Source organism: Vanacampus margaritifer, chromosome 14 (assembly GCF_051991255.1).
Source record: "Vanacampus margaritifer isolate UIUO_Vmar chromosome 14, RoL_Vmar_1.0, whole genome shotgun sequence".
Lineage (NCBI taxonomy): Eukaryota > Metazoa > Chordata > Actinopteri > Syngnathiformes > Syngnathidae > Vanacampus > Vanacampus margaritifer.
This window is the reverse complement of record NC_135445.1, coordinates 16,683,821-16,707,433: the sequence shown is the minus strand read 5'-3', so window position 1 is coordinate 16,707,433 and position 23,613 is coordinate 16,683,821. Positions and strand designations below refer to the sequence as shown.

At 37.3% G+C, this 23,613-nt stretch overlaps 1 protein-coding gene across 1 annotated transcript in view; it reads right to left on the bottom strand.

The window, feature by feature from the left end:
• The window catches only part of cacna1bb (calcium channel, voltage-dependent, N type, alpha 1B subunit, b), a 170,358-nt gene that overhangs the window by 41,512 nt on the left and 105,233 nt on the right, over nt 1–23,613 (bottom strand). Inside the window, exons 20-33 of the mRNA XM_077585553.1 lie at nt 23,489–23,595; nt 21,489–21,551; nt 18,265–18,978; nt 17,037–17,221; nt 16,621–16,750; nt 14,709–14,838; nt 14,514–14,573; nt 14,278–14,384; nt 7,062–7,158; nt 5,454–5,614; nt 5,148–5,297; nt 2,456–2,657; nt 1,835–1,999; nt 405–515 (exon numbers count right to left, since the gene is read on the bottom strand). Of these exons, the coding sequence (XP_077441679.1) occupies nt 405–515; nt 1,835–1,999; nt 2,456–2,657; nt 5,148–5,297; nt 5,454–5,614; nt 7,062–7,158; nt 14,278–14,384; nt 14,514–14,573; nt 14,709–14,838; nt 16,621–16,750; nt 17,037–17,221; nt 18,265–18,978; nt 21,489–21,551; nt 23,489–23,595 (2,382 nt within the window). The remainder of the gene's footprint in view (nt 1–404; nt 516–1,834; nt 2,000–2,455; nt 2,658–5,147; nt 5,298–5,453; nt 5,615–7,061; nt 7,159–14,277; nt 14,385–14,513; nt 14,574–14,708; nt 14,839–16,620; nt 16,751–17,036; nt 17,222–18,264; nt 18,979–21,488; nt 21,552–23,488; nt 23,596–23,613) is intronic.

Genomic DNA, 23,613 nt, shown 5'->3' with positions numbered 1-23,613 from the left:
TGTAAGAAAAGCAAATTAAGAAATGGAACTACGCTTGAGATGAAACACCTCGTGTCGACCAGATGGCTCCATGTGGGGAAGGCAATGTATTGTGTCTTTGCATCCTTGCCTCCTTAGCTGTGCTTATTGGTATGAGTGTTTTTACGCCTTTGCCTTAAATTAGAAACCTGAACTCAGGATTTTACAATAATATTTCCCTAAGTAGTACTTTGTGACTCTTTCCTAATTTGCTCAGTTTTCGTAAGATTCACCACTAGAGACTGCAGATCAAAAAGAGCTGATGATTTTAGCATTCTTTGGGGTTGCAGTAATTTTTACAGTTGAAACAGAGAAAAATGTTGATTAAGAATAAATAAATAAATAAAGATAGAGTGTTTGCCGAGTGCAAAGGAGCACATTCTCACCAGTGGACCAAAGGCAATAATCTTAAGGATGCACTCTAGAGTGAAGAGGGCAGTGAAGACGATGTTCAAGTATTTCAGCATGGACTCGTATAGGTCCGGTGCTCCATAAAACTGAGGAGGAAAGGCAAAAGGCACATAAATGGATGGTGGCTGATGAAAGATTTCGAGGAACAACTAATGTGCTTAGAATCTGCAACATTACAATGCCCAGTGGTGCAAGGGGAGAATGGAGGATCCTCGATCTGAACTTAAACTGCAGCAATTTGTCAAACAAATTTTGTGATGTATGCACTGCCTAGTCTGGTATATTTTCAAATGCTTCACTCATGATCCTTTATCCCAGGGCTCCGCAATGGATGATAGTCTGCGTACATAATTTACTGTAATAATGGCAAACTATCACACTATAAATATTACACAAAGAATACAGGCTATTTCTGTTGCCAAAAAATAAATCTCAGTAAAACAGCCAGCCATTATTTCTTGGTTGGGTTTAAAAATAAATAAAAGTATCAATAGATCTGTTGTTGTATACGTATATCAGTAGTTCTTAACCTTGTTGGAGGTAACAAACCCTTTTCAGATGCACATTCACTGAACCCTTCTTTATTGACCCCCCCCCCCCCCCCCCACCCCTTAAAATTCAAGACATACAGTAGTTATGCACTTATTCGTCGTACCACTTTTTTCCCTTTTTTTGCTTGACATAATATGAAGGATTACAATAACAAAAAAAGCACGCGACATACCATCACAATAGCCTCAAGTCGACTACTGAGTGCACCAAATTCCCTGCAGCACAGATAGGCCAAGCAATGTAGTGTGATTACTTGCAGCCAATGATGGCAAAAGAGGGCGTATCATCACGAATAATTAGAGTCGAGTGTGTTTCTTGATCTCTGCCGAATCCCTTTAACAGACTCACCGAACCCCCGGGATTCGATTGAACCCAGGTTAATAACCACTCATATATGTACATATCAAATTGATTTATGTGATGATTTTGGCGGATTATTTTTTAATTACCCTGCAAGTTCAATTTCAGAATAACATTTTTGAAAGCAGATTTTAACTTCTGAAATGTAATTTTAATATTTTCAGAGTTAGTCAGTTCTCAGTTTTAGAGACAAGTTGGTGCCATGTTTCTTTTCCTCGCTTGTCACAGGAAACACTGACCTTCAAACAAAAGGAATTTGGGCACTAGTAGTCATTTTCACTTACAGAAGAGATTTCTCCAAAAACTGCACTGTTAAAATTTGGATATCAGTGATAGGCCAATTTTGCATTAAACATATTTAAAACATCAATTTTGTCATGTGGCTGTATAGGTCGTAACTATTGTGACATAATCTTTTGTAAATCTTTTTTCAGGGCAGCTCTAGTCTTACGTTTGTGCAATGTATTTTTTTCTTTGAGGAATTATAACTCACCTTCATCATCAGCACCACAGTGTTGAGGGCAATTAAAGTCATAATAGCATATTCAAATGGAGGCGACACCACAAATTTCCACATCTTATACTGGAAGGACTGCTTGTTCTCCGGCATGTATCTTGTCAGCGGTTTGGCATTTATGGCGAAGTCAATGCAAGCCCTCTGATAATGAGACACAACACAAATTCTGTGCAATTCTTTTGAGCAGAAGGGGCTTTACTCCAACCAGCATAAAATCAATCAGAATTTAAGACCAAGAGAGGCAGACGGCTTGTCTCAAAATATGTTTTTAAGCGTTATATAATAAAAATGAGGAAAAAAATGAGACTACAAATGCTCTGTGATCACAAGCAATTAATGTAAAGACAAAATGAGCCTCAATCAAAGTCACTGTGTAGCGGTGACGAAAGAGCATAGAAACAAACCTCAATTTGCAATTTGGTTTGTGTTCAATTCTGATAGCCAAATTCATTTGTCTTGAAATTTTTTTTTCCCATGAAGCATTTATGACACAAGAGCAGTGTGCCTTTAGCAAAGCATGAATACTACAGTCGAGACATGAAAAACGGTCTCTCATTGCATGTCGACAAGCATATAAAAAAAACATCATTCTCATACCTCATTCTTTTCCAGGCTACACTCAGACATGGCTTTGTCTCCCTGCTCTTGAAAGGTGATGATAATCAAAGCCACAAATATGTTGACGAAGAAGAAAGGGAACACCACAAAGTACACCACATAGAAGATGGACGTCTCCATCCGGAAACCTGGACTGGGGCCCTGGTCCTCGTAGGTGGCATCCACTGAGTGCTTCAGTACCCTGAAAGAGAATAATGAGATTTAGATTGATTGAGCGAAGACTGCTTTATAATCTAAAAAAAAACAAAAAACAGATGAGTCTAGGTAATTTTCAATAAATGACTAATCATTCTTTCTACATTTTCAATTAATCTGTTGCCCGTCACAAAAGGAGATAAGCTAAACTCTCACTTATAAGTGCTTACTTACTTTCTGACTTATGCAAATTGAGTAAGGCTTTAGACAGATAACAGACACATTGATTGCAAAGCACTTAAATTCATACAGTACAAAGTAGGCATGTAAAGGCAAAAATTCAAAATACACTTCATGATGATATTGCAGAGGTGCGCATTCCGTCACACCTGATGGACGGCCATTTTTCTAAAGAATGATGAGAACCTTAAAAAAAAAAAAAACCCGACTAAGCACCGATGGAAGTGGTCCGTCAGTGTAGTCGTCAGTACGTCAATAACTGACACCCGTTTTGATGACGAATACCGAGTGACAGACTTACAGACAGTACCGATGGTATGCCCACCTCTGTTTGTTGGTTCTAAAATAGTGGTGACGGAATGATAACGGAAGCGTGGTTAAAATCGGACTGACAAATACAGTTTGGTTGGGCTTACAAAAATTACAGAGTGGCGATGACGAATGATGAAAAATGGACCCGCAAAATTTTGTCAAATGTCCTCTAATGATATAATTGGGGGGCAAAAAAGAATGTTTGGATCAATTTATAATTTGCACGAGATAAAGGCAGTCAATAATGTGTGGTCTAACAAAAAGAGGAGCTTGTCACTGAGACTTCAATTCTAATCACTTTGTCACTAATTGATTCTTACAGCACCACTTTTTAGAACCTTCAACTGGGGTACCAACCACAATATTATATCTCAAGGGCAGAACTATAGTATGTCATGAAAGTGAGTACACCCGTCACATTTCTGCATATATTGAATTTTATGTTTTCATGGGGCAACACTGTAAAAGTGACACTTTGACACAGTGAAAAGCAGAGGTGGCAAATCCAGGACCCAGAAGTAAAAACCCTGCTAGCTAGCTCCCTAGCTAGCTCCCATGGTGTTCGTTTACCTGCTAGGGAGCTAGCTAACTAGCTAGCACCTGAGGCTAAAGCCAAACTGTGGAATGTTTTTTACTTTCTGGACCTGGATTTGCCACCTCTGGTGAAAAGTAATCAACATACATGTATTGTTCACTCACAATAACTCAAAATAGAACCATTAATAGCGAGACTGCTGGCAACAAAAGTGAGTACACCTCTAAGTGAAAATGCCTTAAGTGTCAATATTTTGTGTGGCCAGACTTTTTTTCCCAGGACTGCCTTATCCTTCTTGGGCAAGGAGTTCACCTGAACCAGTTTTCCACTGGAATCCTCATCCACTTCCTCAATGATGTCACGGGGCTGGCGGATATTTGAGACCATGTTACTCTCCTTCACCATTTGTTGGAGGATGTCCCAGAGATGTACTCATACAGCTCCAGAACATGACACTTCAACTATTATGCTTGAATGTAGGCAAGGTACAGTTGTTACTTACTCTCACTCCTCACCTGGCTGCTGCTATATACACTTGATACCATTTGAACCAAATAATTGCATATTGATTTCATCAGACCGCAGGACACAATTCCTGTAAGAGAGTTAAAAATAGCTAATTGTGCTAAATTTGAACATGTTCACTTAGAGTTGTACTCAATTTTGTTGCCAGGGGTTTAGCTATTAATGGCAGTATTTTGAGTGAACAATAAATTCAGACTTTTATATAAGGTGTGTCAAAGTGTTATTTCTTTAGTGTTTTTCAATGGAAATATATAATTAAATATCGGCAACAAAATGTGAAGGGTGTACTCTTGTGACATACAATACTGTAAATACAGGACTCACTGTACATCGACAGTCAACACTTTGGTGAAAAATCTGACCTAAACTCTGCAATGAAAATATAGTCAGATAATGTTTCAAGCATTCCAAAGTGCACCAGATGGAGCTCAATTGAACTGCATTTCTTTGTGATAATATTGCTCACTGGTGAGCTGGTGTCATAGTTACTGTTGGTTCAGACTTTCACATAAAAATATTTTTTAACAAGCAAAGCTTTTCTCCTGGTTTGAAGTGATTGCATTGCCACTGCCTATTAGTAGAGTTTGACTTAAGGTGATCGTGACAACTGTAATTAGGTAAATTGATTACTTTTTCCTTCATGTAACTAAAATCAACAAAAAGGCTAACAGCCGTAGGTGGATCTTGATGGTGGTGATGATTATGATGAATGTATTAATTCGGGCACCGACTACACGATTGACACATTTGGACCATTGATTGAATCATAAACACAGGAAAAATGAATTGGATTTCATCTCGTCTCGATGTACTCACAACTGGGCACAACTAATGTTAAATATCTGCATCACTGGTTTGTACTTTGGTTCTTGATCATGAACAACTATAATATGCAGCGTGAATATGATGATTATCCTGACTTACAGAGGCCAGCCCTCTCCTGTGGAGACGGTGAAAAGCGTTAAGAAGGCCCAGAGAACGTTGTCGTAGTGGAACTCATACTTCTTCCACTCTCTGGGTTGAGCTTCCACATCACGTCCACGTTCCACTTTGTCATAGTCCAGAAACTGACCCCTTGGAGAAACGGGAAAAAATAGAGGCTTCGTTCAAATCAAGAAAGACAGAAAAAAAAGAAGGAAAAAGCAATTCTGGCTCATGATGAAGATTGCAGACTTTGAATTAGAGTTTGCCTTTCACCCAGTAAACAGAGACTCTAAATAGTGTACCTACCTGCAGTCTTTCTCTAGTCCCTTGGACTCATCAGTGCAGTAGAAGAATTTGCCTTTAAAAAGCTGCACAGCGATAACAGCAAAGATGAACATGAAGAGCATGTAGACGATGAGGATGTTGAGAACATTCTTCAGGGAATTTACAACACAGTCGAACACAGCCTGCAAAATGGAAAACACAAATGTCAGTAATAAGGAGGCAGCCTGGATGCACGGCACATTTAGTCCATCGACGTTTGTCCTCTGAGTTCTGCTAAGCTTGTGTTGGGTGTTTTGTGAGATTAAATGCTTTGCGTATACATTGTGACATCTACGCAATCCAGCTCATAAATGGTCTTATGCATGGATGATCACAATCACATTTTTTATATTGAATGAGCCAAGTATATATCTCCCGTTTTCTAACAGCCCGCCCATCATTCTGTTATGAAAAAAAAAAAAACATGTTAGCCTGCCAGCCTCCATTTTGCTTAGCCGCTCTTCTTTAGTTACTCCTCTGAGCTTCAAGTCTTCTATACAAAAAAATGATTTTCAGCATTCACACATTGGAGCGACACTGTCATGTGAGTGTTATACGATATAGAGCAAAACAGACCATTTTTAACAAGACAATCCACACAGAAGCCACAGTAAGTAATAATTTGCCTCATAGCATACATCCATCCTGAGCCGGATATCTACGATACTTCAAGCTGAAGGAAATGGAACAGACAAAGATGTGGTGAGATGATAAAGAAACCAGGCTAATGAATGAAGGTGCTTACCCCAACATTTCCAATGACACAAAAAGTAGCTTCAGCACAATGTGCTGCTGCTTGTTCTAAAAAGTAACTATTTAAAATTCATACATATATCTTACTGAAATGTTGGACTTTTCCCTGCATTAATTGAAAATGTTGACTTTTCAAATCATGTAACATGTTTTGCGAACGAGCACGGAGAAAACATGCAAACTACGCACAGGAAAGCCTGAGTCAAGGTTTGAAGGTAATTTTTTTAATTTGTATTATTTTCTTCTTTTTTCACGTTCAAATAAACTCAAACTCAGGACCTCTCAACTGTGAGACAGATTTGCTAACCATGCTGCCCATGGCTGTCATTTCACTCAGAGATGACTATTTTTAACATTGTAATTTAATTAACATTCCAGTATATGTTGCAAGACAACCCTGCAGGTGAATTCCTATATTCAAACTCATAACAATATTGAAAGAAAATAAAACAGCGCAGTCATCCAAACAGAAAGCCACACCCATATTACAGCTATTAGCTTCTCTCCAGAGATGATCTTGTTGTGAGCAAAAAGGCTTTGCCAGAAAGCCACACCATAGCATAGCATAGCATAGCATATCATAGCATAGCATAGCATAGCATAGCATACCACAGAGTTGGACCAAAAATAATAGAATATGTCTTGATTGAGTATTCAAATATTGAATTTCTAGAAAAATTGTACCTTTGTGGAAAATGTTGAAAATGTTTACACACTGTTGAAATCAATCATGTGTATACTGCAAGTTGTTAACCCACACACACACTACCGCTGCCAGTTCTTGCCATTTGTTTTGTCCTGAATTAGCTTGCTGAGTTACAGATTGGGTTACTGTACCTTTAGTTTGGGCAGACGTTTAATGGTTTTGAGTGGCCGCAAGACTCTGAGGACCCTCAGGGACTTAATGGTGTTGATGTCCTTGCCTTTTGTCCCTCTGTGGAGATGGAGAGGACAGTAAATTTGTGAGATGCTGAGTAAGCCATTACCATTTAACCCTTTCACGCCTCCATCCTCTTACGTGTGGCTGACTGCAGTACATCAAGTAAATACTACAAACAAGGCGGACCTGCTTATGATCTGTTAGTAGCGAAATACAGTTAAGTGAGGGTTATACAATGTTATTCTACAGCAACCAGGAAGATTTTACATTAGCAGTGCAAAGTCAATTTGATGTAATTTGTCACAAATTGGAGACATCCATGCAATCCTCCATACAGTGTTCATATTCATATTTCAAAAATATTGTGTACAAACTTTCTTTTTTTTCTAGACTTTGTCCTCTGCTTGCAAACACTGCTAGTAAATGATATTGTATGATTAGACATTTGTACCACTTTCATGCAAGAATGAGGTAACACTCCAATTGTAGCATTCACTAACACTTTAGCCAGGTTTCTGTAGAATAACATCGAAATGTTGAGGGCAAAAAAAACTAGAGTAGAGCAAAGAATCAACCTCTTGAGGTTAAGGTAAAAGCTTCTTTGCAAGAACCACCACCATGAGTCTTTAGTTAATGCTGCACCTTTAATGTTCTAGTCGTGTATGCGCTGATCCTGATAAAATTGTGTACATCTGAACTGTATCTCACTCAAAGACTGATGTTAGCCAAGAACAGTGGGGAAGAGCTAGATGTAATTAAAATTACAGTCACACATGCATTTATTGCGCCTGATTGAATTTTCTCATCTGAAATTCAGATGTGCAAATCTAAAGTACATGAGAATGTAGAAATGTGCCTATATAAAACAGTCCCTATACATGAGTACAAGTATTAATTAAAGTTGTGATTTAGAAGTAAAATTGTAGCTTAAGGTCTGTGACTTTACTTAGAAATGTTTACAGTTGATTTTCAGGTAATTTTGTTATATGTTAGTGGAAAAGTGCACTACTTGTAATTGCACTACTGTAATAGTAGTTAAAGAAATGTGACGCATAAATACTGTAAAGCAATTCATATTATTATACCCCATACTTATTCTATCCATTCATTTGGAATGGCTGCCAGTCAGTCCACTCATACTCACATCCACGCTTAAGGAAAATTTGAATAATCAAATCCATTAAAAATAGCATCCGGTTATAGGCCTACAGGACACAATGTAAAATTCCTGTGAAAGTGTCTTTGGCATATCAACTGTTAGCAAGTTAGCATGTCAGTTATTCTCATTTGAAACAATACCTGACAAACAAACAAACAGCTTTTACGCAAAAATTTCCAGTTTGGTGGGGCAGAAATTACAATAGTTCTCCAAGGTGAGCCCAACTTACAACAAATCAGGCAAATGCACCCTTTTGTGTGCTTTCTTCAAAACATTACATTTCACTTAATTTCTCTCTCTTCTTAAGGGTTTGGTTAAATAATAACAATAGTAAAACATTATAAAACAAAAATAAACGTCCCTAACCCAATAATGTGTCTGAAAGAACATTAGGGCTATTAAAACATAAAACATAAACAAAATATAATAATAATAATGACAAGCATATATACTACAGGTAGGATTAATGCGCTCATGGCCTCGAGAGTTTCTCAATATCTGTGACATTATGACAAGATGCTGGCCGGAGCCAACAGCAAGGAGCAGCAGGGCGAGAGAGACATTTGCAAGTCCTGTTCTGGTTTTGATGGCGAAATTGTCCCAGCGAATATTAAGTTTCTATTTCCTTTGTAGTTCTGCGCCACTGGGAACATAGCAGGCGACGCACTGCATTGCATTACACAACCCAAGTTATCACAATGAATTTTCCATCAGATGGCGTCCCAGTAACTTGCAACATTGACAGTGGAACTGTTATGCCACCTGACATTTCTACATTGGCCTGACTGCTCTAAAAAACTTGACGTGTAAATAATAAAAAAAAAACACCCAAGCCCACACCTCAAATTCTTCATCGACTATCGCAATATTCCGACCAACAACACTACGAAAATACTCAATTAAAGATGGTAGTTCTATGTGTTGTAACACATGGTTCAAAGGTACTGTAGGCTCAAGGAAAGGGAGAAGCGTGGTTCCACCATTCTCCTCCCTCAGCTACAGTCTACATGCACTTCTCATGCTCACATTACTCAACTACCCGGGCATGCAAGCTGAAAAGACAATGCCAGCTCTTGTTATTCAAGGACCTTAACACGCAGGGATGGCAACAACAGTCTCCCAATAGCTTTCAGAAGGTCAGCAGTGTTTGCTAAAATAATCTAGGATCCAGGTATGGAAAGTCGTCACCACTCAGAGTGGGAGCCTTCCTGAGTTGATGTCTATTCAGAGAAGCAAATGCCTCAGTAAAATGGGATGCACATGTGAATCATGCACACGTTTAATCATAACCTGTTTGTGTATTAATGATTTAAGTTAGGGATTTTCGATAACACTCTTTTTTAGATTTATTTACGCTTTTGAGGACTCACCAATTTTAATACTGAGTACAGATATTATCACTGCAAAAAGGACTGTAAAAATTTTAAGAAAAAAATATAGTTAAATAAGAAAATTATTACTTCAAATAAGCAAAATTATCTGCCAACAGAAAAAGCACATTTTACTTACGTAAAAACCTGTACGATTTTGAAAAATTTGAAAATAATATTAGGCCCATATAAACCGCTGGGGTCTTTTAAATAGTATTTTCAGACTAAAAGCAAGTAATTTTTTCAAGCTGTAATAAATATAATTATTATTTTTTTTGTTTACATGAGTATTTTTTGTGTGCCAAGCAGGGAGGTGATTGGCTGACTTTGAAAATTTCTGAGAACCAGAGGTAACAGGTCCCATTTTCTATGCCATGACCTAGCCAGGAATTTAACCCACAACCTTCAAGTCGGATAGGCACTCTACCACTAGACCACTGAGCTGGTAGAGAAACAAGGAAAAATGAGCTTAGTAAATATAACAAAATGAACCATATTGCACTCGGCTGTTTTCATACTATATACTGTATATATATACATATTTTTTCCATTCATCTTATTACTAGATTATGCAAAATCTTAAAATAAAAAAAACTTATGAAACCCCAGTTCAGGGCCTTTGATGTTGGTTAGTTGTCCTCTTAAAATGTGGTCAATGCTTGTTTTAATCCTCACAGTACTTAAAACTGGCTGTTAACACTCAATGCCAAAACTGCTTGATTAAATAAGATAATTAAGTATCTTAAAATAAACACAATGATCTTGCCTGACAATCTAATGTTAAGTAAAAAAAAATAACTTGTCAAATCCAAATAAGCAAATTTGGGGTAAATTTAAGAAATTATATCTTACTTAAGATTTTAGTTTTTGCAGTGTACTTGTAATTTTGATAACTAAAATTGCTATTAACACAGTAGCAGATAAATGTGAACACATACCTTCCTTCCTTTTTTTCTTTCTGATAAACTGATAATTTGCTGATGTGTCTAACAGCAGCATCAGCCCGATACATACCTGATTTAACAGCTGTCATAAACAGTATCTTTAATATATGTTTCTAGTGTCAGAGCCTTCAGAGAAGACTGAGATTCATCTAATAAATTAACTGCATGTTGACCTTCTGAAAGCTAGGAAAAGGAGCTCCCAATATTGTCTTCTTGTCCTGATGTCGAAATATTGGGAAAGGAGCTATTTTTATTCTACAAAGGAAGAGGGACACATGGTCATATCCCAAGCACCTTGGGATGGAGGCCAAAACAAAACAAAAATTGAAGATGTGGATAAGAGAAGCATTGTTTGCTTCATGTGTAAGGAAAGAAGGGAAAGGACTTTGGACAGGCAAAAGATAGATAAGGACTGTTCCCACCTGGCCACGCTTTGTTGCGATCTGATGAGAAAAAGCAATGATAAGCAGACAAACACACACAATGAATTAACACGCAAACCCCTAAAATGCCAAAAACCAAAGGTAGAGCAAATGGATGGAACAAAATACATTTAAGCCAAATAAAATATTTAAGTAGATAACCATATGTTGTGAAGGTTGCTCAAATTATGACATCATACAGTTGGTTGAAAAAGGACAAGAGATAAGTTCTTCAAGATGAAAAGGAACTCATGGACTTTTTACACTCATGTGAGATTTAGATGAAATAGTGACAAAGGTAAAGGCGATGACCCGAATACTTGACAATGAAGGGACACTGTGAATGAATAGCATGTGCAGCATGACTGACTACATTCACACTGCAACTAAGAATGAAGAAAATCAGATTTTCCTCTGTAACATCACTATCCGGGTGGCAGACACTTTTCCACTTCAGCGCCTCAGCACTTACTAAACACCACACGATTGTTAAAGTAATAGTTTTACTCATGGATATTAAGCTGGTGAGAAACATACTGTGTCTGTATGTACCACAATAATTAAGAAACAGGTACACTAGACAAACATAGAAATAACTATAAATAACATACAACAAAAGTGATTTTAAATAAATTGGTAAAGAGAGATTTCAATATTAACCTTTGCAATGTTTCTCTCGACACTAGAACACAATAAATATCATGAGATGAACCTTACAATACAATAATTACCACGATATTTTGGGTAGGTTGTCGATGTAAAAAAAATTAACAATATTGCTATTGTTAAACATTTTTTTTAACTCATATTGGGGGTGGGGAAACACAATATTGTGTTTTTGTACATAATAACAGTAGTGATGAAGAAATAGGCTCGGCCATGTCATTGTCATGTGCGCCTATTGACTCAGCGGCACAAAGTATCATGGTCTATGTAATTCACAATGTCGGTTTCGGCTGAAGCGGGCAAAAAAATTTTTTGTTCTGTTTTAACAGAGATGTTAAAAAATATTTGCTGGTATGACTGATTTATATGAGTGAAAACCATGCCAAAACATTTCTAATTCAAATTAAACTGCACTTATAAACTAACCACCAGAGAGTGCTAGAACTACACAAATGGAATATAACCTCAACTTTTGAACAGATGTGCTGCTTTTAGTATCGTGACATGATGGGACGACAATATTGTGGCAATTTTATTATCACGATATCACGATGTTGCCATTGCCAGTGCTTGTATTGATTGTCAAATTATTTTATTAAAACATATTTTGGAAATTAAATTCTCATTCTGTGCTGCTCATGAGTCCGTAAATATATTTAGCCAAACAAGTTGACTGTAGTCTTGATGATGGTTATTCAGTAGCACAGGTCAGAAATATCATTGAAGTCTTGCAATGTGAATGCAGCCTGTTACATCATAAATAAGAGTTGATGAGGTAAATGATGATGATGAGCAGAGCGACCAAATGCTGGAAAGGAAGGGAGACTGCTTGACGGGTTCATGAAGAGGAAATGTTTGCGTCTGATAACCTGCATGAGTCAATTTGAGACTTACTAATGACACTATGTGAGTGCAGGGCCGTGCATTAGTAGTCACAGAGATACTGACAAAACCCTGAAATTGCACTTACTTTGTTTGATTTTTTAGGAAAATGCATGCTTTTAGTCATATTAATGGTACTTAATAGATTTCATTTAGCTTTTAATTGACTTCTTGTATGCTAAATGGAGCACTCATCTTTTGCATCTGCAACAATATTTATGCTCTTATAAAAGCCTCAGCTTGTACAATTTTTGTCTCAGCCAGTAAGGTATGAACAATAGGTCAATGCTGCCAACATTATCAGATAAAAGGAAAACTGGTAAATTGCTCTCTTTTATAGCACAAACACACGTGTGTGCCAGTATCTCTGGTTGTTACTGATATGAGTCAGGCAGAAACAATCATTCAGCTGTGAGGTTGCAGAAGATAAATTGATTAAATCTGTAAATGATGGGCAGGAAGGAAAACAGAAGATCCAAACAGGACAGACAAGCACAGACTGAAAGACTCAAAGTTCAGGCATTACCCCATTAGGCTCCTGAAAGCAATCCAAGGCAGAAACCGAGGATAGAAGGAAAAAATTTGAAAAAGGGGGACAAATACATAAGAATCAGCAACATGTAAAAGACAGAGAAGCATCCACTTATAGTTGCAAAAAGAGGAGAAAGCAGAGTGACAGAAAACAGAAGAGAAAAAAAAGATCATACAGGTGAAACTCTGTAAGGAGCGTTAGGACAGAACCCAAGTGAAAACAGAAAAGAATGAAAGAGAATAGGAAATCAGCTTTGCACTTGCGAGACCCAAATTGCATGTCCGTATGAGCTTCAAGGGGCTCATTAACTCGGTTTTCAAGGCCTTGGAATTATTTTGAGAAATGTTAGAAATGCAGACAAATGCAAAGCCCATTTCTAATGCAGTTGGGTCGTTGTGTAAAACAAAAACAGAATACAATGATACAAATACTTTCTGTCTACATTCAATTGAATATGAATACACTATAAATACAAAGATATTTAATGTCCAAACCGATCAACTTTATTATTTGTTTTCACAAATATTGCCTCATTTTGAATTTAATGCCTGCAACACGTTCAAAAAAACCAAAATTGCAAATGATTGTATTCTGTACTTATTTATGTTTTACATAAAGTCCCAACTTCATTGGAATTGGGGTTTGTATTATACTACAAATAATTGTGACTGATGCACATCCAACATGGGAGGATCAGAATACACATAGCGCATGTTTGTGCGTTACATTTAAATACCTACAGCAAATTTAATTGGTCACCACCAAACTTTATGCTAAAAAAAACGCTCACGATTTTGATTGAAAGAATAAATGTTAAATTTCTTACAAAACGTAAAATCATTGTTTTTACTTTAAACACTAGTTTAATCACAACATTTCACAAAAAAAACTATGTATTTGCACATTAAACTTTAAATAGTGCGTTTAAGATTATTATAATACAAAAAAATACATATTATTTCTAATTTCAAGTTACAAGTAAAATCATTTCTTCATTAATTATTAATTTAATTCCTGTAATGTAGGTCATGGGGACGAAATGTAGCATTCGGTTGAAGATTTTGACATCATGTTACTAAATTATCCCATTGCAGCACAAGGGTCTGACCTTGGTCGATTTGTGCCAAGTTATATAGGCACAAATCAACCATAGATGCATACAAAAAAGATTGCAAGAGTATTAAAGAAGGAGACTTACGAGCAGGCGAATGCCACAAGAGCGCCACTGACCACAATGAAGTCAAGAATGTTCCATAGGTCACGAAAATAGGCACCAGGGTGGAGGAGCAGTCCTAAATCAATCATCTTGAAAATAAACACAGTCATAAAAACAATAGATAAAAAATACAGAGACAGATATTTTGCTTGATTCCCAACATAACAAACAAAACAAAATGTCACCAAAGAGTGTTTTTACTTTGACAGATTTGTTACCTTAATCACCATCTCAAAAGTAAACACTCCAGTGAAGACATAATCCAGATACTTCAGCACCTGCAAAACAGAGAAAGAAAAGATGCTGGAAAATGACAGTTATGAGATACAGTATGTGATGATGTCCAGCACTGACAACTTCGCACTCTTCTCAACAACACCAGAATATTAAATACAATATAAAATCTGACTCACGTTGTTGCGCGGTGCATTGGATTGCACAGGATCCTCAGCTGCCAGGGCAATGCTGCTCATGGTAATGACCATCAGGATGCACATTTCAAAGTAGCGCAGGTTGACCACGTAGTGACATAGCCGCCGTACCCTGTGACACCACACGCATGGAATTTTCAGAGAGCACACGTGAAGAGACAGCTCGTGTTCGCGTGGCATGCACCCCAAACAAGCCGTGAACAATAAGCATTCCCCTTGCAGTCTAAATGACTCATCTGGTTTGTCAAGATACCTACGGGCCAATACAAAACAACTTCACTCATTGAAAGCCAAAAACGTAAAAATATGTTTTTTAATACTTTGTCCTTCACTCCCAAAAATGTATTAATACATTTTTTAATACTTTGCCCTTCACTCCTAAAAATGTATTTACAGTATATGTTTTTTTTATGTTTGTTTTCATGCTAGAGCTAGAAGGCTTTGATACAGCTTCTGACATGAAGATGTCGCTATGGTAGTTATTACAAAAAACGACTAGCAAGTAGCAGCACAGTATAAGAGATGGGGCCATGTTACAACAAGCTGTTTTCTCCAGTGTTTTCAACAGGTTTGTGAATAATGATGAAACTTAGCTATATTCTAATGCTAACTGATGCAAAAAGGAAACATATGAATATACTTTTTTCCTGATGAAAGAAGTGACTAATCTTTCTTTTGGCAGATTACATATTTTTATAACAATAGAACAGAATATTCTGTGGACCTTGCAAAATCAGCCAAAATCCAGTAAAACAGCCAGGAGCGAAGGGGGTTGCTTCAGTGAAAAGGGCTGGGAGGGAATGAGTAAAGATGCAAGCATCATCATGCGAATGCATAGAACTGCCATTGTGGAGTAAACATTTTTGACTGGCAAACGTCTTTATTTGAATGAATTTGCAAGTACAATTGATCGTATTTTCAAGTATCTTCACATGTACTTGTAAGTACGTTCAAACACACTTGCACATACGTTCCAACACACTTGTCGGGTAAACGCTAAAAATTACTACAACGTTAAAAAACATTATACCAATACATTCATAAATTAAGTACCGGTATGTAAACATTGTTTATTCATAATATTTTATGATTTTGTATCATGTCTGCAGTGCTTGATTTCCGAAAAATATTTTTTCCCATGATGCCACGTCGTATGCGCATGGGCGAGTCAATACCTCGTAGCATTATGGGGGGAAATGCTAAGTTTTTAGCAGTTGGCCTACAAATATATTTGAACGTATTTGCAAATACAGTACTACGTTTAAATGTATTCGGAAGTACTATCAACACGTATTTACAGGTGTGCTTGAAAGTTTACATACGCTTGGGTAATGTAAACCGCACAACTGCAAATGTACAAAAGCTAAATGTCGCATATTGACACAAAAATACTATTATACTATTTATAATATATATAATATATATTATACTATTTGCAAATACGTTCCAATGTATTTGCCAGTCAAAGATGTTTACTCCACATTGGATGATCCATGCGTCCGTATCATCATCATAGAGGGAATTTTGCAAGGAAAAATAAATTCTTATGTACTTTAAGGAATGATGTGTTCTAATAAAATTGCAGATATTGTGTTTTCATATTCTGTCACAAGACATTTGCTTAGATGCACTTGTACAATGTAAGGACATTCAATTATAACCTTTTCAAAAATATGTGTATGCCCTTATTTATGTATTATTTATTTTCATTTGTCATAGTTACTACAGTTAGGTTATTCTAATTAGAATTATGAGAGAGAATGTGAGAACATTTTTGTTGACTATACTTTAACTCATATACCGTATATGAATGATTTATTAAAGCTTCCAAGTTGTAGAAATTATGCATTCAAACAAACCAAAAATCTATGCCAGCTATCACCTAATGACTTACGGGTTTGTTTGTCCAAAGATGAACATGGAACTATAGGGGAGGATCTGCCGAGGCCTATTGGCGGCATCGTCGTCTTCCAGAGCTTTCTTCTCCTCGCTGACGCCGAAGTTGCCACACTCAACGTTGTTCACTAGTGTGGGAAAATATGTGCGTAATGCATTTATCATAGCTCAAAGGGCACACAACTGAAAGACAAACTATGACCATATAATTTGAATAGTTGTTATTGCTTTCTAAATGTGGGCTGATTTTCAGCCAAGGAAACAAAGTAAAGACATCCATAACTTTTACTACAAGCATTCCTGTCTTCCCCAACCTGAAATGATTCCTCATCAAATCAAAGTGTTAATTTCCATGCTGAGAATACTAATACTTTATTTGAATGATGTGCATAATAATGTGAAGGTTCTACTCACTGGGAATAATGGTGGTCTCGCCAGGTGGTGCAGTTATGGTGACAGGGATGTGAATAGTGTTGCTGTTAAGACCGGCCTGGCTGGCTCTTGTGGAATTCTTTTGGTTATCAGCGTCTTCTTGCTTGTCTCCAAGACTTAAAGGACTAGTGGCAAAGGCCTCCTCTTCACCATCAGACTGCATCTCCCTGCGGAAAGTGATGTTTATTTTATCAGAGGTGACAATGTACTCACTTTCAAGGTGCTTCAGCCTCATGCAGTCAAATGAGATCCAGTATATTTTGGAGAGTGAACACAATGACCCATAACTACATTGTTTTGTTTTTGCACAGCTAATATAGGGATAAGGCACCGAGCATTTTGACGAATATCGGTATCTGTCTTTTTTAAAAATTTGATGGCCGATAAAAAATAAATCTAAAACCCTTTTAATCTCAGGGAACTATTTATTTACTATTTATTATTTAAGAGATGCTGTTGATAAGATTTCAGGTATTTTTTAAATTATGGGAAAAATATTGATTGTAGAAAACAATAGAGAGCTATGGTATTTACTTCTTTAAGTTTCCATTTAACTTTTTAAGATGTACTGTTAAACTTGGGAGCTCTTGGGAGCACTGAACATGTTAGAAATTTAAAAGGATGTCTATTGTCCAAGATAAATAACCAAAAACTTCTACATTTTGACAAGTCAGTAAAATTGTTCAATAAACAAACTTTAAGACATTACAACAAAGTCAAGATTGACATTTGTATTTTTTTTTAAAAATTTGACGAAAATATCCTTTTTCCCGAAAATGAATATCGGCTCCAAATATCTGTTATCAGCCTCCTTGAACACTAACAATTGGCATCTGTATCGGCCCTGAAAAAAAACCATATCGGTCTATCTCTTGCTAATAACATTACACATCTTGTTCTTATCTTTGTCTGAACACTGTTGTCCCAGAAGGAAGCCCTTTTTTTTCATGATTATGCAGAAGAAAACCTACAAACAGTTTGCTGAAGACATGCAGATTGAAGCCAGGGATTACTGGAACCTGTGGTCTGATAAAACCAAGAAAAATTTGGTGTCAAGCGTGTGCGGCTGTGGTCCCCCAACTGGGGGCAAAAGTTTATTAAGTGAACCATGAATGCCAACGTGTATGGTGAGATGCTGAAATGATAAAAATCCACTCCACAAAACCAACACATTCTACTCCATGATAGCCGACACTACCTGGGGTCTTACCTATAACTTTTCTTGCACTTTTTGCTTTCATCTGCATCCAGAGTGGACTGAGCTCTCACCATTCGAGAGCAACGTCCTTTTCTCTCTCCATTCCCCTCCCCTCCTCTTCCCCGGCCCCGGCGCTCTCCATGGGCACCATTTGCTAATGTCCCATTTCCCTCTTTTGGCGTACGGTGTGAGTGGTGATGGCGATGCCCTCTCTCTTCCCCTCCTCCCCGCACATCAGAGATCTCCTCTTCCGGGGAGCCCGCGTGATGATGCCGCCTGCGCCTCTGCCCCTCGTCCCGACTGTGGCTACTCTCCCCTCTCCTCTCCTTAGTCTGAGCGCCGTTGCTGTTGTGATCTTTGCTCCGGCTGTGATGGGTGTGATGCCTCGACGCGCGATCACCTCCATCCCTGCCCTCGCCGTTCCTGTCCCGATGACGGTGGTGCTTCCTGGTGTGCGAATGGAAGTTGTCCCCCGTGCCGTCTTGCTGTCCTTCCTCGGGAAGCCTGTTAGGAAGGTCGCTGTTCCTGGCCTCTACTACAAGGGGCCTGTCCAGGTGAGTCTTCATGTCAGGATGAAGATGGAGAACCGAGGATAGTCGTAGGCGCTCCTCAGGGTCGAGCTCGTTAAACAAAGCCTCGCTGCTCGCTCTTATGTTGTGTATCCTCAGCTGGTTGGTCCTCTGCTCCCATATTGACATGGTCTTGGCTGTTCGTTGCTGTTCCTTGCTAGATAAAAAAAATCCCACATGGAAATATCACAATTAACACAGTGTCATTTAGATGTTTTTCAAAACATGGTATTTGGCCAGATTTTGGTCGCCTAAAGCTCACACACAGCCAGGTCAAATTCTATGATTGATGTTGAAGTCATAATGATCATTATCAATTGCTAAAGAACCAAACTTAGCATGTCACAAAATGATCAGTAATGCCGAGCACAAATGTCCGTCACGATAGCTTTCACTAACCACGCTTATGTACATACTGAAATGTACAGAAATGTAAACACAGTGCTACTAAAGGTTCAGACTTAGAAACCAGAAAGCTGTGAAATGTCCCAAACTACAGTACAGTACAGTACAGCCTATATATATATATATATATATATATATATATATATATATATATATATATATATATATATATATATATATATATGTACCCATGCATGGCATTGTCATGAAAACACTTCTGATTTTTAACTATTCCATTTTTACCAGCAATTTTGGCAATCCCTCTTCCTTTAGCAAACAAGTCTACTGATGAAAACAAAGCACTTTCTCGCAGACATTCCTCCTGCCCAGAGGGATCCACAGCCTAATATAATAATGTAATTTACTGCCTGAGGGTCAAATGTAATGTGGTGTAAGTATTTCACGTTGAGGTTTTTATGAGTTGAAAGCAAAAACAATTCCCTTTAGTTGTGCTTCGAATTGGACTGGTTGGAAAAATTTGGACTATGAGTCCCCATAGCTTTTGATAGATGTTCACACAATTGAACAGTCAAGATGTCATCTGTTAGGACTTTCCAACATAAACAGAATTTTTGCATGGTGTGGAACCAAGGACTGTTTTAGTTCGATGAAAAAAATACATCATACAATCCTTACACCCATTCTTATTAATGCATTCATTCTTAAATGTGTGTGTGTGTGTGTGTGTGTGGGGGGGGGGGGGTTGTTGGTCCTCTCGTCCTCTTGCTTTTTAACCGTACTAGAATCAAGTGTAATTGCACATCCACTACAGTAGGTTGCAGTAGAGCTCTATATAGGTGTAGCAATTTTATAGACAAATTATACTTCATTCTCACTCTAATGAGACAAACTGTGAGCAAGGGCAATTGAAATAAAATGCAATCATAACAATATTAATCTGAAATTTAAACAAATGATGTAATTTATAAACTAGTCAGGAAAAAGATAGATGCTGCTATAAAGTAAAAACATCTAAACTATTCATTCAAATTACATTTGACAGATCCCTTACTTTAAATAGACATTTTCCTGTTGTGTCTTTGAAAAATGCTGAGATTAGCGTTAACTGGATTGAGTAGGCTCACATCAAATATCGAACGTGGCAAAAGCAACTTCAGTGGAAACAATTTTTGAAACAGTATTTGCTGCCCTTACGAGTCTACTGTGTATATATTATTAAATGTTCGTGGATTTATGAAGAAAAGCCAATCTCTTCTTATCTAGCATTTTTTTTGTCTTCTCTTCTATCTATTATGATTCCATTGGTGACATGTTCACTCCAACTATCATATAATCATTCAGTATATCATATGTCAACTGTTGCAGACATGGCATGCCTGTATCCAACATGTATGACAACAATATGAGTGAAGACACAAATGGGTGGAATTTGAAGTGTTTTTGATGTTTTCTTAGTTCAATTGAATCCCCCAAAAATCTATTCCTGCTGTGTCTAAATCATTTATTTACATGGTAATTTTGGGGTTATTTAGGTTTGTTCCATCTAGTCACCTGTACCTCAAGATTCGTCGGGCAGGGGTAGAGTAGATACTATAACTCCTGAGAGACAGACAGAAGACATACACAGAGCAGACAAACAGAAGACACAAAGGAAAGGTTTCCACATGCACACACTTTAGCAACACGCATAAGCTGTATTTCCCTGAGAGAAAAATGACAGACAAAGACACTGAAAGGATCAAATTATTCATGTGAGATACATTTAAGACACCACAAAGCATATAAATGAAATAGTTTTGTGTTGTCTCAAATAGATGTCCAATAGCCAGCTTCCCTAAACTTATTTATATATATCTTATAACCGTAATACATTCAGACACCACACAGCAATGCTTGTGTTTACACAGACAGCAATAAGCAAGCTATTGGCTTCACTGCAGACAGTGTTGTAGTTAATAAAATCATTTTCAAATATTAAACAAAAAGTTCAGAAATGTGTGTTTGGTAGATTATTGTTATTATTATTGTTTCAGGCCTATCCATTTTTTATTGTTGGGAGGATTTTTTTTCCACTTTAAATAACGTGGCATTTGTAAACAGCATGCATATGTGTGTGTTGTGTGCTCTGTATGATGTATTTGAACAACAATCTACTTTTCCAACAATAAAGACAAAACAGACAACAATTTGGATTTGTGGAGCCCCAACGAAAAAGAAGAGCAAGCTCATTCTAAAAGGTAGTAAGTCTGAATGGGAGAGGCGACAAGGAGGAGAATATTGTAACAGAGAGTGATAACTCACAGTGACTGAATGCTGTTGATGGACGACCTGCGAGAGATTGCATCTCGATTTTGCTTTACAAAACTGTACATGCAGAACAAAAAACAAAAGAAAAATGAGACACAAATATGAAGGGAAAAGGTGGCTCCTCAGTCTGTCCACCTGTTCCCTTCAAATTTACTCAAAAGGACAAATCTGTGCAACTACTACTTTGCAAACACCATCACTAATTTGTAAGCAGACTTTTTTTTTTTTTTAGAAAAGCAGAAACTGAACCTAAAAACTAGTCAAGGGTTTCAATCCAAAGACATTTTCAATTTTCATTTGTGGCAGCAACTATCTGAATGGTTTGAAAACAGTCCTGATTGGAATTTTGTCAAGAAAATGCCATGCAATGAAACCCAGAGTTTGCAAACAAAAACAGTACATTTCAAACAAAAACAGTTGCTTATGAGCCAGCTCAACAATGTTTCACCACACTAGTCACTCTCAAACATTTGGACAATACTGGATGTTAATGCACATGAATTTAATAGTGATGATGGGATAAGGGGGATGGAGATAAGGCAGGGCTGCTAACCAGTGTTTTCTCCAGTTGAACCAGCCCATTTTGTTGTGGGGTGCATAACAATTAAGCAGAGGCTGCAGGCCAAACAACTTCATTTTGTCTAATCTTTTTCAACATGTACAATAATATACATGCATGCGCGCACGCGTGTGTGTGTGTGTGTGATGATCAATGATCCATTTGGTATAAAGAGAGAATGTAATGTAAAATAGTAGCCTACAAATACTTTATTACTGTACTGAGTCAAATTTCGTAATTGTAGGCTACTTAAAGTATACCAAATAAACACTTAATTTGCTCCCGTGCATTTAATATCAAGTAGTAACTTGCAATGTTATTTTCTGTAAAAAATACTTTAGGGTTTACTAAAGTACTACTTTTTGAGTACTTTACAAAAGAATAGATAAATCTATATTTTGTAGTATATTTTATTTTGTTTCCATTACAAATTGAGGTAAATTATTGTACAAAAAAGCCTGCCTGCCTGCCTGTCGGATGACATTAAAAGAGTGGGGGGGATAAATAAATAATAAATAATAAATAATAAATAATAAATAATAAATAATAAATAATAAATAATAAATAATAAATAATAAATAATAAATAAATCATATATTCGCATCCTGAATCTGCAAGCCTTTGTCTCGCGTAGTCCTTTTAGACGCCCCAACTGCCTCAAATACCAGATGAATGGAAAATTATTATTTCTTTTTTTTGTCTTATTAAAAGAATGAAGCCAATTTCAGGAGTAAGTCTTTTCTTTGCATGTTGTACATCTAAAGCCCTCCGCACACGAAGCGATATGGCGGACCTCCACTGAACACTCGCCCAGTGTGCGGGGTTCAGCCACAAAATTCCACGAGTGACCGAGACTCAGATTATGGTTTATGGCGCTTCCAAATATGAAATGCAGTTGCACAATTTGGTGATCTCGCAGATTATAGCCAATCAAAATGCACAGAAGCTTTCACACAGTCATCCATTTCCAGGTAACACTTCTGGTAAACATGCATGCAAGCGGCATACCTACCGCACCATTCCATTCAAGTCCCCATTTTTCGTCTTTGTTTTTGTTTATTTATTTATTATATATTATTATTATTTTATTTTATGGGTTAAAAAAAACAATGAGCATCTACGTAATACAGGCTTGCCTAGATCACATGGCAGTGAGTCCGTATAGTGAATTCCGCAATGTGTGGAGGTGAGTAGCACTGTCTGCTGCTTTCTTAACTGCCTCTAAAGATGAACAGGGGGGTGGGGCTGGGGGTGAAAAACCTAAAACAGGATCACTCTCCTAGGTAGTGAAGATGAGAGTAAACAAACACAAACTCAGACAGAATTACAGTAGATGGACTCAAAGGATGACAACACTGACAATGACAAAAGAAAGTTTCGTCGGGGTTATGTAAGAGAATGATAGTGTGTAGGGAGATGATGCACCATTACTTACGCAGCTATTGAGATGTTGGCTGCTGACATGGGACTGACTTCCTTCACCTCCAAAGCCTTCTGCAGAGCGAGTTTCTTATTGGCTGCCTCCTCCTGTTCTTCTTCATCCTTTAGCCAAGTGGCAGT